Source organism: Mobula birostris, chromosome 8 (assembly GCF_030028105.1).
Source record: "Mobula birostris isolate sMobBir1 chromosome 8, sMobBir1.hap1, whole genome shotgun sequence".
NCBI lineage: Eukaryota > Metazoa > Chordata > Chondrichthyes > Myliobatiformes > Myliobatidae > Mobula > Mobula birostris.
The window spans coordinates 50,322,105-50,339,737 of record NC_092377.1 but is presented as its reverse complement, the minus strand read 5'-3'; the positions used below and the strand labels follow the sequence as shown (position 1 = coordinate 50,339,737).

At 41.9% G+C, this 17,633-nt stretch overlaps 1 protein-coding gene across 1 annotated transcript in view; it reads left to right on the top strand.

The window, feature by feature from the left end:
- The first annotated feature begins 2 nt into the window (after positions 1–2).
- Positions 3–17,633, top strand: part of lpgat1 (lysophosphatidylglycerol acyltransferase 1) — a 71,337-nt gene continuing 53,706 nt past the window's right edge. Inside the window, exons 1-3 of the mRNA XM_072265177.1 lie at positions 3–158; positions 660–856; positions 2,260–2,520. Of these exons, the coding sequence (XP_072121278.1) occupies positions 2,283–2,520 (238 nt within the window). The 5' untranslated portion in view covers positions 3–158; positions 660–856; positions 2,260–2,282. The remainder of the gene's footprint in view (positions 159–659; positions 857–2,259; positions 2,521–17,633) is intronic.

Below are 17,633 nucleotides of genomic sequence, written 5' to 3'. Positions count from 1 at the left end.
GCCCGAACACGGCTCGGAGGCACGCCTGACGTTGCGCGTATTGCGTGCAGAGAGAGGTGGGGCATGCAACTATGGCTGCTTACGTGAAGGCCGGGGAGACAAGGAGAACGTTCTGAGAGTGGAATGTCTCGGGGTTCGAGGTTCGGGAACGTGGAGCGGTGAGTGCGCAGCGCCGAGCCGAGCGGACACGGCGTGCTGCAGGGCCAGGATCTGCCAGCCACGTGATTCCCATCTGATGTGTGTCATTTAGCCGGCTACTTCCCTCAATTTGGGTAGTGGGGGGCAAAAATCTCTAGACATTGAAACAACTGGGTGGTTTTGAAAAAGGAGTTTCCTGTCTTTTTTTCAAATTTCTCGCATTGGGGACGAACTGAATCGTTTTATATCGTTGCCTTGGGTGAATCGTGAGATCACTATCGCGAGATTATTTGTATCTTTTTACATATTGGAAGGTGCAAGAATGAAACAGTGGCGGCTTAATGATGTACTTGATCGGCTTGAAAGTAGATATAATAGACTTGAAGTATATTTTTGCAAAACTGGGAACGGTCGTGAGTAAGGGAAGGGCCAATTAGCCACTTGTTAGATAGGATCATTGCGAACGAATTAACACCGGATGGTTTATTTGTATTCATTTCATGTTTTATCATTCTTGTCAGGACATGAGTAAGGAAACCAGCTTCTTGGCCCTGTGGCTCCAGGCAGCCGCTGCTTATCCTCGTTATATCTATGAGTAACAGCCCGGGCGATCAGTCCATGAACCCCCAGCTACCACAATAGTAACCGTCCGGCGTCCTTTCTGTTTCCTTCATCTATCTCAAACCAATTTACATATACTGGTCCACAAACAACATAGGTAAGATTGTCTTTAAAACATCTCTTTGAATGAGGGTTCAGATATTCTAATTTAGGTGCTGTTTAGTCACATTTCCCAAATGAAATCTGGGGGGAAAATTTATCACTAATTATTAATCAAGTAAATTAATTTGCAGTCGTGACAAGGGGTAAAGTGCACCTTTGAACGTGTAATTGAAAGGTTCGCTGTGCATACAGGCTGAAACTGTGAACTTAGTCCATGTTTTATTTTTGTCTTTTGTAATTCGAGTTATGTTGTTTTAACACCGATCTTAAGAAAATAGAAATTTTAAAAAGTAGCAACTCAGTTTGGGCGTGGACTTTTTCCAAATCTACGCCGCTTAAGCCTTCGTTGCAAGTCTTTTTCGAAGGTGCTTTCCCCAAGTGAGCATTTGATACTTCCGTCTGATAAAATAATGTTAGCATTACTTTCCACAAATCACCTTACTTCTCGTTATTGTCAGTGTACATAGGATATGGCTTTTTGCGGTTTCAAAACAAATATTAGTAGAGAGATTAATATTTAATGTTTAATATTTAATTTTAAGATAAGGGTTCATTGTTTGCACCTTGGCATGTTGACTTAAAATTGCACTGACTGCTTCCAAGCCAATTGATCGTCACCTTCAGTGCCCCTGATGTCTGACAATGTGCCGCCCTTCGCAAAGGCGAATTTGAAAATACTTCCTACGCTCTCGAAGTTCTCCTGGTCTCGGACCTAACCCTGTCCCTTTGTCCCTAAGGGACACTTTGTCTCTTCTGCCAATGTCCCTCAGTATCACGGTGTTTGGCCATGGCTAATTCCAGACTATTTCAATGCAAGTTTAAAACGCTTCAGTGGCCTTTTCCAAAGAACTTCATAAACTTTAATGTTTCAGAAAGTGAGTACACTTGTCTGCGTTCAGCTTAAATATTTTGCAGTGTTCAGAGGGAGCTCCCCTGCAGTTTTGTGCAACTGTCAGTCAACAGTATTGCTTCAATACTTCTTAGCTGCAGATCCCACTCAAATAATGGATTGGTATGCCAGATAAAGGTGCCATGTTTATTTCGAGGAGATTATTGCGTGGTATAATTTTGGTTCTGATTTGAATAACCGTTGCTTTGCTCCCATTTGTCACTTAAGAATCTACAGCAGCTGAATTTTACTTAGTAAAGTTCAGTATTGAAAGATTGAACAATTATTTTATAGACTAATTGCAAATGTGTTTTTAAATTTTAAGACCAGCTTTTACATATTTTGGATATCAGTACTCTTAGCAGCAGTTCCTTTGCCTGATATCACCAGTCCTATTCTAATCTGTCAGGCAATTACAGGACATTTAAAACTTATTATCAAGCCTCTTATGTTTTTGCATAATTTATAATATTTTTAATTTTGTACAAATGTCTGTCATTGTTTTACAGGGCCGGACAGCAACAGTAGAAGCATGGCAATAACTCAGAAAGAAATACTGTATAGCAGCTGGATATTGGTGAAAGGGACAATCCGATTTGCTTTTATGGTCATCAACAATTTGGTTGCCATTCCATCCTATGTTTTGTATTTATTAGCCCTTCAGCCTCTGAAATTACTAAACAGTAAACTGTTCTGGCGTATAGAAGGAATAATGTTCAAATGGCTACTGGCTATGGTGTCCTCCTGGGGCTGGACAGCAGGATACACAGGTAAGATTTTGGGAATTGTGTGTAGATCCTGCACTGCTAAATGAAGCACATTTTGATGTCTATATAATGGTTGTATCTGAACTGAAACTGGTTATCAGTAAAAGGATAGCAAACGGACTTGTTTTTGAACTTCTCAAACCAGCCCTTATTTATTCTGTTATTTGGAAGGTTCAGTGATAGTTTGGTCCATTAATTTATTCGATAGTAATGTAGTATGATCGAAAGGCAGGGAGAATATTTTCAGGTTTTTTTGTGCTCAAGTGGAGAAACAAAACTAAACAATATCCAGTCCACTCAGAATCTTAACTTGACACTTTAAAATGAAATGTGGAGAAATGTACAGAGGCTTCAGTAAGCAATCATTACTTGTAAGTTGTTTTTTTTTGTAAGAAGTAAATTTCTAAGCAATGGGTGAAAGGTAGTTTTTCTATAATGAACAATACCACCTTACCCATAGTAATTTCTCCTTGGAATCTTATTCTTTTTGAATAATGAAAATATATTCATAAATTAAGAAGAAAAACAGGTGAGGATGTAAAAATCCAAACACTGCTACTATATCCAGGCTTTGTCACTGCTGTTATTCCCGGTCTGATTAGGTACATGGAATTTCTTGCTTTGTTTTATTTCCCTGCTTTTTGCTTATTCAGTTTGGCACATCTTTTTGTTGGCTGATTGTAATCCAAGAATTTGGAAATGCCACAATGAGGTATAAAGAAGGTGATCCTACATTACTCTTTATCTTCCCAGTTCCCCGTGGGCCTGGACAAATCATTAAGCTGACAGTCAGTTGTGGAGAAAAATGAAGATTTAGCCATTTTAGCAAAACTTCAGGCGCATGGTAATTGTAAACACAATTAAAATGTTTGAAATACTCAGCGAGTCAAATAGCACATGTGGTGAGAGAAACAGGTTAATGTTGTAGGTCCTGAAACAGCACGACCTGTTTTCACATCTGACATATAGTTCAACGTAACAGCAGTGGTACTAATCCTGTATGTCTGTAGCCTTATAAAATTGTAAGATATTAAATGCAAAAAAAAGATGTTAAGTTGGCAGCATTCAATGACATTCTAATGTCACTTGACTTGGGGTTGAGAGAAATAATAAATTAGTCATCGAATTGCAGAGCAGATTTGACGAGCTGAATGGCCTACCTGCTTGTACTCCTGTGGCTTAAAGCCACATGCATTATTTTTATTGGACTATTTCAGGCACAATGGTGTAGTGGTTGTTACTGGCCTATTGAACCAGATACATAAAGCTTGAATCTCACTATGACAACTGAAAGATATAATTTCAAATAATTAAATTGAGTATCATTCCATTTGACATTTCAGTAGTTCGTTCGCATGCTTGCCATGACTATATGCTTGACATTGTTTTCCAAATCTCATTTTTTTTTTCCTTTATCTTTGTGGTTTTTTTATTTTTATCTTAGTCTGTTGTGTAACTGCAGCTTCATTCTTTTGAAGTGGTCAAGTAACTAAGAGCAATAAAAAATAATTTACTGTAGGAAAACCCAACTACTTTACTCGGATTTGGAGAGGGAAACCCACCTGTCTTTTCAATGTGTTTAATACCAAGTTGTGATTTTGATTCAGGGCGATTGGGAATGGAAAATGAACAGCATTGTTGCTGGAGGATGCCATATTCATTAAACAATTTTTAAAGCAGTATTGATTTTCTTTTACACTTTTTCTTTCAAAGTGCAACTATTTTTTCTATCCACCTTCATCGCACTCATCCACAGAAAAAGACAACGCTTAGAAAGGGGTAAGAATTTAACTTCAAACAACATAGAGACAAATTTGAGAAGAGGGGTGGTGAATAGCGGACACAGTATAGATGAACTTGTAGCGCAATTAGAAATTGCCAAGTAACACATTGTAGTCTTCAGAGAGTCATGCCTGAAAGAAGATCACAACTGAACTACACATCCTATTGAAATGACTGGCAGATGGGCAATGGCTCTACTGGAAAATAAAATCAATCCTTGGCAAGATGTAGAATCTTTGTTGCTAGCGTTAAGACACTGTAAGGGAAAGATACCCCAATGGAATTTGTATACAAGCCAGGATGTGAGGTACAAATGACAACCGGAGATAGACAAGACATGTAAGAAAGTCAATGTTACATCATTGTGGGGAACTTCAATATGCAGGTTGACAAAGAAAATCAGCTTAGATCAGGCTGGGTCCCAAGAGAAGGTGTTTGTAGAATACCTATGAGATGGCTTTTCTTTTTTAGAGCAGCTTGTGGTCAAGCGTAGAAGACCATTGGGTTAGGTGACGTGCGTGGCTCAGGGATCATGATGCTGCCTTGAGGTCAGGCCATGTGACCGTTCTCAGGGAAGAAAGAACTGTGCTTTCCCACTGCTTCAGGAAGGCAGAATGGGAGCATCCTCAGAGAATTTACAGCCACTTCTGCCGTGCCAGAGACATGAGGCACATGTGGCAGGGAATTCAGAAGCTTACAGACTACCCTGTGTGCTAGTGACCAGGCTAGCAGGCTGAATGTCTTTTATGCCCGGTTTGGTGCACAGAACAAAGTGCCGGTGAGGCCGGCACTCTTCCCCACCCCCCACCCCCCCAGGGGAGCGGACGCTTGTCTGGTTGAAACTGGGATGAGAAGGACCATGGCCAGAGTCAACCCATGCAAGGCTGCGGAGCCTGAAATTAGACCAGGTCAGGTTCTGAAAGACTGTGCAGCCCAGTTAACTGAGATGATGATTGATATACTCAACAACTCTCTGGAACAATCCACTTTCAAGGCAGCAACCATCAATGAAAGTGACAGTAACCTGCCTAAATTACTATTGTTCAGTGGCATTAACATCAACTATTATGGAACACAATAAAGCTTCATTTAAAGTTCAAAGTACATTTATTATCAAAGTATGTGTAAATTATACAACCTTGAGATTCATCTGCTTACGGGCAGCCAAAAAACAAGAAACCCTGAAGAACCAAATTTTAAAAAAAGGAAGACCTACACCCGATATGCAGAGAAAGGGGGGAGGGAACAAATCATTCAATAATAGAAGCAAGCAACGGCAGTCTGAACCAAATTGAGTCCATAAACCCGTATCCCAATGCTGCCAGAGTAGGCCCAAGCCTTGGTTTCAGTTCATCGTAGCGGGCAAATCGCTGCAAAACTCGCAGACACGAAGCACGTAGGAGCTGGAGCCAGAGCAGAATTGGAGCCTCAGTGCTACGGAGAGAGGAGTGACCATCACAGGAGAGTGAGTGAAATCAGCCTGACCCTTACCTCCAGTCCTGACACCCTGCAATTCCTGTCTATCTGGACCGGCATTTAAATATCCAAACACCACATCATGCCTCACATTGGGACCTGAGCCCTGGTGCAGCGATACACTCCAGCCCTAGACCTCACCGCCCAGTGATATGCTCCAGGGCTAGACCCTCGCCCAGCCTGAAGCCGTTCATGACCTTTCCAAATCGGCCCTGCACTTAGATCGATTCAACCTCGTACTCAGTTTAGGTGGACGGGCATCAAAACTCCTCCACCCTGACTCCTTCAAATCGCTCACTCCAACCGCATCCCCGATTCCGAAAGCATCTTGAACACGTCCGTTCTGGCTTTGCAGTGCACCAGAACTACTCATCCCTCGAATCAGCTTTGCCTTTGCTCACCTCTCCATTCATTCTTCGGGCTATATTGGACCCTTTCCAGTTCGCTTATCGCTCGAATCGACCCACTGACAATGCAATAGCCTCTGCCTTGTCTCACCTGGAAAATGGGGTCTTGTATGCCAGGCTGCTGTACTTCATTTTGGCTTTTAACTCCGGTGAGGAAATTGTCCTCGCTGGGCCTCAACACCTCCCTCTGCAACTGGATCCTGGATTTCTTAACATAAAGTCTACAGTCAGTCCATGTGGACAGCAAAGCATCTAGTCCTGTTACGCTGAGCATGTGCTCCCCAGGGCTGTGTGCTCAGCCTGCTGCTGTCCACACTGCTGACGCACGACTGTGTCGCAGGATTCAGCTCAAACCAAAATACCGGGTTTGTGGATAACACAACAGTAGATGCTGTCATCAACAATAATAATAAATCGGAATACAGAGAGGAAATGGAGCAGCTGGTGGACTGAGTGAGAACAGCAGCCTAAGTCTGAACACGGAGAAGACTTGAGAAAATCATTGTGGACTTCTGGAACGTGCAGCTGAAGCATCTGCCTCTGTGAATGCATGACTCCTCCGTAGAGAGAGTTAAGTGAATCAGGTTCCTGGGCGTTCACATCACGGACGACGTCACCTGGTCCCTTAATATCACCACCCTGAACAAGAAAGCACAGCAGTATTTCCACTTCCTAAGGAGATTGAGGAAAGGGAGGCTCTTCCTCCATATTAACTGTGTTTTACGGGAGCACCGTTGAGAGCATCCTGGCAAGTTGCATCTCCATCTAGTATGGGAGCAGTCAAGCATCGGACCAGAAGTCCCTACAAAGGACTGTGAGAATGGCTGACAGGATCACAGGGGTCTCCCAACCATCTATCTCGGACATTTATCAGGATCACTGCATACACAACGCCCTTAGTATTATTAGAGATCCCACCCATCATCCACCATCCTCGATGACCTTCTACCATCAGGCAGGACACTCTGATGCATAAAAATGAGAATGGTCAGGATGGGATGCAGTTTCTTCCCTCAGGGTATTAGGTTTCTGAACTCCCTGCTGCATTGTTCTGTACCTTACAATATTTAATTTATGCACTTAAGTTTGCTTTTTAATGTGTACTCCATCTGTAGATTTCCTCTTTACTTTCATAATTTATATTATGTATTATGTATACTACAGTGCTTTACACCCTGGTTTAGAGAAACGTCTTGTTTGATGGTATTCATGTATATAGTTAAATTACAATAAGCTTGACAGTGAACCAGATTTGATTAGGGAGTTTAAGGTGAAGAAACTCTTGGGAGACAGTGATCATAATATGATAGAATTCACCTTGCAGCTTGAGAGAGAGAAACTAAAATCAGAAATTATCGGTACTACAGTTGCGTAATGTTAACGCCTGAGACATGAGAGAGGAGCTGGCCAAAATTGATTGGAAAGGGACCCCAGCAGGGATAACAGTAGGGCAGTGGCGGCAGCAGTTTCTGGGAGTAATTCAGAAGTTGCAAGATCACTTCATCCTGAAAAAGAAAAAGCATTCTAAAGGGAGGAAGACACAACTGTGACTGACCAGGGAAGTCAAAAGACAGCAAAAATGAAAAGAGAGGGCATACAATATTGCAAAAAAAAAGTTCAAAGAGTGGGAAGCTTTTAAGAATCGACAGAAGGCAACAAATAAAGCAATAAGCAGAAGAAAGATGAAATGTAAAGATAAGCTAGAAAGCAATTATAAAGGAGGATACCAGAAGGTTTTTTTTCCAGGTATATAAAAAGTAAAAGAGAGGTCAGGGTGGACTTTGGCCTGCTGGAAAATGACGTGGAAACAAAGGTGAACCAAATAAGTATTTTCATCAGTCTGCTGTGGAAGACACCGGCAACATGCCAGAAATTCAAGAGGTTTGGAGACAGAGGTGCAGGTAGTCATTACCACCGAGGGAAGCTGAAAGGTCTGAAGCTGGATAAGTCACCTGGATCAGATGGACTACACCCCAGGGTTCTGAAAGAGGGAACTGAATGAGATTATGGAGGAACTGGTAATGATCTTTCAATCATCACTAGATTATGAAATGGTTTGGGAACACTGTAAAATTGCAAATATCATTCCACTCTTTAAGAAGAGTGAGAGGCAAAAAGCTGTAAATTATAGGACAGTTAGCCTGACTTCAGTTGTTGGTATGATTTTGGAGTCCATTATTAAGGATGAGGCTTTTGTTACTTAGAGGCACATGATAAAGTTGATGTCAGCATGGTTTTCTTGAGGGGAAATCTTGCCTGACAAATCTGTTGGAATTATTTGAGGAAATACCAGGCAGGATGGATAAAGGAGAGTCAATGGATGTTGGTTACTTGGATTTTCAGCAGTCCTTTGACAAGGTGTTGCACTTGAGGCTGTGAAGATGATAAGAGCCCATGGTATTACAGGAAAGATGCTAGTATGGACAGAAGACTGGCTGACTGGCAGGAGGCAAAGATGTTGATGTTGGGTCAGCTGATTTTCAGGTTGTCCATTAATGATGTGGGTAACTGAATTGATGGCTTTGTAGCCAGGTTTGCAGATGAGGGGCAGGGAGTCTGCAGTAGGACTTGGACAGATTAAGAGAATGAGCAAAGAAGCGGTAGATGGAATAACAAATAGTGAAGTGTATGGTCATGAACTTTGGAAGGAATAAAGATGTACACTATCTTCTAAATGGGGAAAGAATTCAGAAATCAGAGGTACAAGTAGACTTGAGTTCTACTGTAGTATTCCCCAAAACGTTAATTTCCTGATTTGAATCGATAGGAAGGCAAATGCAATGTTAACATTAATTACGAGAGAACTAGAATGTAAAAGCAAGTATGTAATGTCCAGGCATTAAAAGGTGTTGGTCAGACCATATCTGGTCTGTCATGAGCCATCTTGGGCCTCATTTCTGAGGAAGGATGGTGCTGAATTTGGAAAGGGTCTAGAAGCGGTTTACAAGAGTGACCATAGAAATAAGAGTTAACAGATGTGTTTGAAGACTGGAGACCTGTACTTGCTAGAGTTTTAAAAAGGGATGGGGGGGGGTGCAGAAATTTATTGAAACCTACATGATATTGAAAGTCCTGGAGAGAGTGGGTTTGAAGAGGATGTTTATGTAGTGGGAGAGTCTAGGACCAGAGGGCACAAGCTCAGCATAAACGATTATCCCTGGAGAACAGAGATCAGGAGGAAATTCCTTAGCTGGAGGGTGGAGGCTAGAGATCCTGTGGGGGGGCCAAGTTACTAGGTATATTTGATGTGGAGGTGGATGGGTTCTAGATTAGTAAGGGTGCATGGGAGAAAGGTAGGAGAACTGCATTGAAGGGGAAAATTTAAATCAGCCATTATTGAATGGCAGAGCAGACTCGATGGACTGAACGGCCAAATTCTGCTGCTGTGTTTTATATCGACCTACAGCTCGAGATGATCAAGCCACCTATTTCTGCCTTCCTTCTCTCAACCAAAATTTTGTTCCATTTGACCAGGTTCCACACGGTAGGCTTATTCAGAAAGTCAGAAGGCATGGGATCCAGGGAAGTTTGGCCAGGTGGATTCGGAATTGGCTTTCCTGCAGAAGGCAGAGGGTGGTGGTGGAGGGAGTACACTCGGATTGGAGGATTGTGACTAGTGGTGTCCCACAAGGATCTGTTCTGGGACCTCTACTTTTCGTGATTTTTAATAACGACCTGGATGTGGGGGTAGAAGGGTGGGTTGGCAAGTTTGCAGACGACACAAAGGTTGGTGGTGTTGTGGATAGCGTGGAGGATTGTCGAAGATTGCAGAGAGACATTGATAGGATGCAGAAGTGGGCTGAGAAGTAGCAGATGGAGTTCAACCCGGAGAAGTGTGAGGTGGTACACTTTGGAAGGACAAACTCCAAGGCAGAGTACAGAGTAAATGGCAGGATACTTGGTAGTGTGGAGGAGCAGAGGGATCTGGGGGTACATGTCCACAGATCCCTGAAAGTTGCCTCACAGGTGGACAGGGTAGTTAAGAAAGCTTATGGGGTGTTAGCTTTCATAAGTCGAGGGATAGAGTTTAAGAGTCGCGAGGTAATGATGCAGCTCTATAAAACTCTGGTTAGGCCACACTTGGAGTACTGTGTCCAGTTTTGGTCACCTCACTATAGGAAGGATGTGGAAGAATTGGAAAGGGTACAGAAGAGATTTACCAGGATGCTGCCTGGTTTAGAGAGTATGGATTATGATCAGAGATTAAGGGAGCTAGGGCTTTATTCTTTGGAGAGAAGGAGGATGAGAGGAGACATGATAGAGGTGTACAAGATAATAGGAATAGATAGAGTGGATAGCCAGCGCCCCTTCCCCAGGGCACCACTGCTCAATACAAGAGGACATGGCTTTAAGGTAAGGGGTGGGAAGTTCAAGGGGGATATTAGAGGAAGGTTTTTTACTCAGAGAGTGGTTGGTGCGTGGAATGCACTGCCTGAGCCAGTGGTGGAGGCAGGTACACTAGTGAAATTTAAGAGACTACTAGACAGCTATATGGAGGAATTTAAGGTAGGGGGGGTTATATGGGAGGCAGGGTTTGAGGGTTAGCACAACATTGTGGGCCGAAGGGCCTGTACTGTGCTGTACTATTCTATGTACATGGCTCAGCTGGACAGCCCTTGCTTCATTTGCTTTTATAATTAGCCAGTTCAATGGTGTCCTTCCTTACATAGTTTCCCTAACATGTCTCATCCTAGGCCCTCTTGGTATTGCCCTTCAGTGACACCATTTAGACAAATTGATTTATTGGTGTCAAGCTCTTCCCTTTCACTGCATTTTGATCCCTCAACTGCCTTTGCATTATCAGTTTGCTTTTTTACCAACCGTCGTAGTGAGTGGTAAATTTTTTCTGGAAAAATATTGAATAGTTATGTCTGACAGTTTAGTTCCCTCAATCAACTGGGAGCCCTCTATCCTTGCCTAACATTCGTATCACATTGAATCAGATGGTTTGCAACTTCTTATCTTCCATTCCAGTTTCAGCTTTCGATACCAAAACTGCTTGCTTTCACATTAAGGTGTTTTCTGGTCCTGGTCCTTATTTCAACCCATGAACTTTACATTCGTACACTTGCACTAAACCAGTGCTCTTCTGGCTGGTGTCTTCTGTGAATTCCAGAGGATATGAAAACTACTTTGCATGTCAAATCCTGTCTGCTACCCATCGTTGCTAGACTGCACTGGCTTCCTTCCAGTTTTGATGTCTTTGTCTTGTCCTTTGGTACCTAGTAAGACTGAGCTTTATATACATTGTTTGAGCAAATGTTTTCCTCTTGATTCAAGAGTTTCTTGTTAGTAGTTGTTGTTGGCAGAAGGTGATTCTACATTATTGCTGACCAAAATGCTTTTCTAACCGAAAGGAGTAGCAAAGTATCTTTTCATTAATTCCTTGTTACTAAAATTAGTTAGGGAATGCGTAAGTGGTGAACATTAGTCAAGACTTTGTTCAGATTTATTTATCCTTTTTAAGATTTTTCAGGTTTTGTTTTTGCACATTAATATATTGCTCAGAGCTGCACTCCACTCTGTTTCCATGGTTTTGATGTGGGAGTGCTACTTGGCAACTTTCCACAATGTCCTGGTAAGTACAGTGTCTGAACTTTCTGTTTCCCTCCTATTATTAATGGTGACCCATTTACCTAACCTCGAGCAGAGTCAACTAGTTAAACCAGTAGCTTCTCCTGATTGAACAGATTTATATAAACATCTCTTTTTCCTGAAAAGCTGAAGAATATTCCAATATTACATGAAGGATTAGTATAATGCAATACAGATTTGAATGATATAATTTATGAACTATTTAATTTGATCAAAGATGGCCATAGCAAAAATATGCAAAGACTGCTAATGTTGAGCAGGAGGTAGAATTTGCAAGCAAAATTTTTTTTCTTTCAGAAGATTCCCTGTCATGAGCTCCATATTTTCTTGAACAACTCCAGTAAATTTATGAAGCAAGACCACAATAACATAAGCCTGCTTCAAGTTGCCATACCACCATACTAAGTGTTTAGCTGGTTGGTCCTCCGTATGCTTTCTCAGACATTATCCACGGCTATTGATAGGCTCTGTGCTTTATGTAATAGCCATTATGCCATTTACTTTCTGATTTTTGAGTGCTGGCACCATATGTAATTTTAACTGTGGTGCTGTGCATGTAACCACTTTCACAGGTTATGTCTGAAGTTAACTTGGGCCGAGGGCTTGTGTTCCGTGATTGTAGACAAGCAGACAAAAGTACCTCACCTGGCATTTCAGCTGGTTACCTCCAATAATTCAACAATACTATTAATTAATTGTGATTTCAAGGGGGGAAGTATCTCAGTAACTTAAATAACTTTTGTTGCTTGTCCACATCCCATTTGACATTTTAATAGTTTGTTCACTTGCCTGCTATAACAGTACTTGACATTTATTTTTTAATATTTTCATAATCTGATTTTTTTTTTCCCTTTTATCTTTGCAGTTTTGTAACTTTATTATTTTGGTCTGTTGTGCTTGTGGAATGGTCTCCTTTTCCTTTCTGGCTTTACGTTGATTGTTTTCTACGTCACACACGTTAACTCTGCTTCCCAGTGGTAGATACAATGTAAATGTTACCCGTTGCTGTGTGAACTTGATCCCATTTATCAATCATCTATAGAATGCTGATGTACGTTTCATACTATGGCAAATTTGAAGCGAAAGGTGCACAGTGCTTCATTCTGACCTTTTATTCTCTGTAAAGAGACTCTAGACATTTGAGGCCAGTTAAAAAGAGGGGGAAGGTGTGTAGCTGCCTGCGATCATATTAGTATTGAAGGATGTGTAATTGAAAGGTTGCTCCTGTAGGATCAGTCGATCAGAAGCACCTGTTATTTGTAAGATTTAGAGAGAATAATAGTAGTTTACAATTACTGATACTTTTTATACTGTGTGATATTACTAGTCTAATGATTAATCCAATGGAACAATGCCCAGCATTGTGACAGGTGCAAAGTACAGTACCTGGAGTAATCCTCATGCTGTTTTGTTAAAAAGTGTCATGAATACTGCACTTAAAGACTTCTTAAAACAACGGGACAGTGATCTCATGCAATGTGTAATGTGAAGGTCAGCAATGAAATGTTTGTTTTGTACAGACACCAATCCAACAATAGAAATTAACTTCTCTACTTGCTAATAAGTCATGAGTTGGAAAAATTGGAAATTGTTAGTGGGAAATAAGTAAAAATAAGGAATTCAGAACAATTTATATAAACTGTGAATGAAACTTTAGCACTTGTCTCTACAGAATAGAAATCGTTAATCTTTATCAAAGTCCACTTCAATGATCAGGAGTTATTTAGAGATGCAACACGTAACAGGAGAGTTAGCCCGCACTGCCTAATTACACCTATGTGACCAGTTCACCTACTGACACGTGACTTTGGAATGTGAGAGGAAACCCACAGGCACATGGGGAAAGAATGTGGTGGGATTGAACCCGGGTTACATAGCAGTAATAATATAGTCCTGTGCCATCCAAGTTCATCTTGCAAGACAAACTAGGCTGTACTCTCCAAGCCCGCAGTGAGAGTAAATTAAACCTCCACTAAAAATTGAAAAGCAAGTTGCTCTTTCTGACCAACCACCAAGCATAGGTTGACGCTTCCCTTCCACGACCAGAGCTTTCTTTCCCCATTATTTTCTGATTCATCATGATATTTGCACTTTATACTTTGAGAACTGCAGTCATGAAGAAAATTAATATCACTCTTTTAAATTAATCTTTTAATAATACTTGGGTGTTTTTATCTTTAATTGTTTTTTCTGGAAAACTTACTCATTAATGCTATTAAGACCATAAGACATAGGTGCATTATTAAGCCATCTGGCCCATCGAGTCTGCTCCGCCATTCAGTCATGGCTGATCCTTTTTTTTTCCCCTCCTCCCCACCCCCAGTTCCCGGCCTTCTCCCCGTAACCTTTGATGAAATGTCCAATCAAGAACATATCAATCTCTGCCTTAAAATTCACCACCCTTTGGCTAAAGAAATCTCTCCACATCTCTGTTTTGAAAGGGTGCCCCTCTATCCTCAGTCTGCACCCTCTTGTCCTAGACTCTCCCACCATGGGAAACATCCTTTCCACATCTACTCTGTCTAGGCCTTTCAATATTCAAAAGGTTTCAATGAGATCCCTCTCATTCTTCTGAATTCCAGCAAGTACACACCCAGAGCCATCAAATGTTCCTCTTATGATAACCTTTTCATTCCTGGAATCATCCTTGTGAACCTCCTCTGGACCCTCTCCAATACCAGCAACACTCACAACACGCTGGAGGAAATCAGCAGGTCGGGCAGCATCCGTGGAAAAGATCGGTCAATGTTTCGGGCCGGAACCCTTCATCAGGACCACATCTTTTCTAAGATGAGGGGCCCAAAACTGTTCACAATACTCAAGGTGAGGCCTCACTGGTGCCTTATAAAGCCTCAGTATCACAACCTTGCTCTTGTATTCTAGACCTCTTGAAACAAATGCTAACATTGCATTTGCCTTCCTCACCACTGACTCTACCTGTAAGTTAACTTTAGGGTGTTCTGCACAAGGACTCCTAAGTCCCATTGCATCTCAGATTTTTGGATTTTCTTCCCATTTAGAAAATAGTCCACACGTTTATTTCTACTACCAAAGTGCATGACCATTCATTTTCCAACATTGTATTTCTTTTGCTACTTTCTTTCCCAGTCTCCTAATGTGTCTAAATCCTTCTGCAGCCTACTTGTTTCCTCAACACTGCCTGCCCCTCCACCTATCTTCATATTAAGGCCAGTTTCTTGTTCTTGTATTGGTTATAGAATTTTTTGCATTGAAACTGACTCTTGGGCCCGAGTTGGTCTGTGCCAATTTTTGTGTAGTGTAGCCTCCTCTCAATTAAACTTCACCCCATCAGCATTATCTAGTTTATTGTCCCCTCCGTGGTTGCATGGTATCTTTTAAATACTTCTGAAAAATTCTGTTATGTTTAAGCCTATAAAACTATTTTAAATGCTGCTTTATGGGAGGACGAATGTTTTTATGCGAGGAGTATGCTGATGAAGGAAGGGAAGGAATATTCATGTTAGAGAATGTCAGTTTCTCAGCTTGTGCACCCACTGTCAGCTTCATAGATTTTTCAAGTCGAGTAGACCAGGCATTCACGGTAGCAATTTCCTGAATATGTGTCTCAATTGTCAGAAGAATCTGAGGGAAGATGAGTAAATGGTATGAAGTCATCCTGCCAAAAGAATACACCCAAATCATGCTGAAAGGAACAAAATCTTTCCAGTGTGTGGCTCATTGCTGTCACAAGATGTTTATCAGTATCGGAGGAGAAGATGGCGCAACGGCAGCGCGCGCAGCCACTCCGGTGGTGATGTCTGTAATCTGTCAAGTAGGGGACCGTGCACAATCCTGATTTGATGGAGACAAACGTGAGAGTACGGAGGAACATCTGGAAATCTTTTGAAATGCCCGCTTTGCTGCCACTGCTACTGTGTGGTAACCGGAATCTCCGGAGCAGAAGGCCCTGAAATCCTCGGCTTTGCGTGTTTCAGTGGCCAGGGCGAGGTCGAAGGCGCTCGGCAGAGGATGGCGCTCAGGAGGCTGTATCGGAGAGGCTGGTCAGAAGCTGGAAGTTTTCGGATGGATAGACTCAGTGTCGGCTGTGGTCGGCTGCTTCCAAGGCATCGGCAAGTTGGCGGTGCCTGGAGGTTTATGGCAGGGAGTTTCTCCCTTTTGCCGCCTGCTATTGGGGACTCGGGAGTTGATCGACTCAGGGACTTTTGAGATTTTATTTACCGTGCCCATGGTTTGTTCTTCATCAAATTATGGTATTACTTTACACTGCTGTAACTATATGTTATAATTATGTGGTTCTGTCAGTGTTAGTCTTTGGTTTGTCCTGTTTTCTGTGATATCACTCCGAAGAAACATTGTATCATTTCTTAATGCATGTATGCATTTCTAAATGACAATAAAAGAGGACTGAGTGTTCTCCTAATCTAAAAGTACCAATTACCTAAAGCACAGTGCTGGTGTGGTTCAGGGACAATGCTGTTGATAGTTTCATGTAATAAGGTTAGGTGAGTTCCAATAGATAGATCATTCTAATAGTCATGGAGAAAACTTTCTCCAGGAAAGTTTTCTACTACCTGAGCATCTTACTACAGCTACTACTGACCAGGATCTCAGCCCCAGTTGTATTTTAATAAACTACATTGAGGCAGAAATGTATTTAATTGTTCAAAAACTTGAGCTAAGTTGAATTTTTTTAAATTAATTTGGGGAACCAAGGAAAAGGAGGTTCTGTTGTGCAGTTTTAAAGCTGTTCTCTTAAATCAGATATATTGTGTTTTAATTCATGGTTAGAATCTGGTCTTGTGCATTGTTTTGCAATTTTTTAAGGTATAAAGATCCGCTCCAACTTGTCGACTGGCACCTCTGGTTCACAACAAGTTCTTTGGCTTTTCACTCAACACTGAAACACCTGGACAAGTAAAGATGCATATATCAAGATGCTCCTTATCAACTGCAGCTTGGCATACAAAACTATCGTCCCCTCAAAACTAGCCAATAAGCTTCAGGAGCTTGGCCTCAATACCTCCTTGTGCAGTTGGTTTCTCTATTTCCTCATTTGACCCCAGTCAGTTTGAATTGGCAGCAACATCTCCTCCTCTATCTCCATCAGCTCAGGGGCACCACAAGGCTGTGTGCTTGGCCCCCCCCACTCTACTTATGACTGTGTGGCTAAGTAAAGCTCCAAGACCATATTTAAATTTGCTGACGACACCACTGTCGTTGGCCAAATCAAAAATGGTGATGAATCAGCGTACAGGAGGAAGAGTGAATATTTGTTTGAGTAATCCCACAACAACAAACTCTTACTCAATGTCAGCAAGACCAAGGAGCGGATTATTGACTTCAGGAGAAGGAAACTGTGGTCTTTGGGCCAGTCCTCGTCGAGGGATCAGAGTTGGAGAGGGTCAGTAACTTTAAATTCCTCGGTATTATCATTTCGAAGGATCTGTCCTCAGCCCAGCACGTAAATACAATTACAAAGAAAGCACTGCAGCACTTCTACTTCCTTAGAAGTTTGTGAAGACTCAGCATGACATCTAAAAGTTTGACAAATGTCTATAGATGTGTGGTGAAGAGTATGTTGACTGGTTGCATCACAGCCTCATATGGAAAAAACAATGCCCTTGACGGGAAAAGTAGTGGATATGGCCCAGTCAATCACGGGTAAAATCCTCCCCACCGTTGAGCATATCTGCACGGTGCACTGTCACAGGAAAGCAGCATCCATCATCAGGGATCCCTACCACCCAGGCCATGCTCTCCTCTTGCTGCTAACCTTCAGCAAGAAGGTACAGGAGCCTCAGGACTCTCACCACCAGGCTCAGGAACAGTTATTACCCCTCAGCCATCACATTCTTGAACTAGTGGGGCTAACTT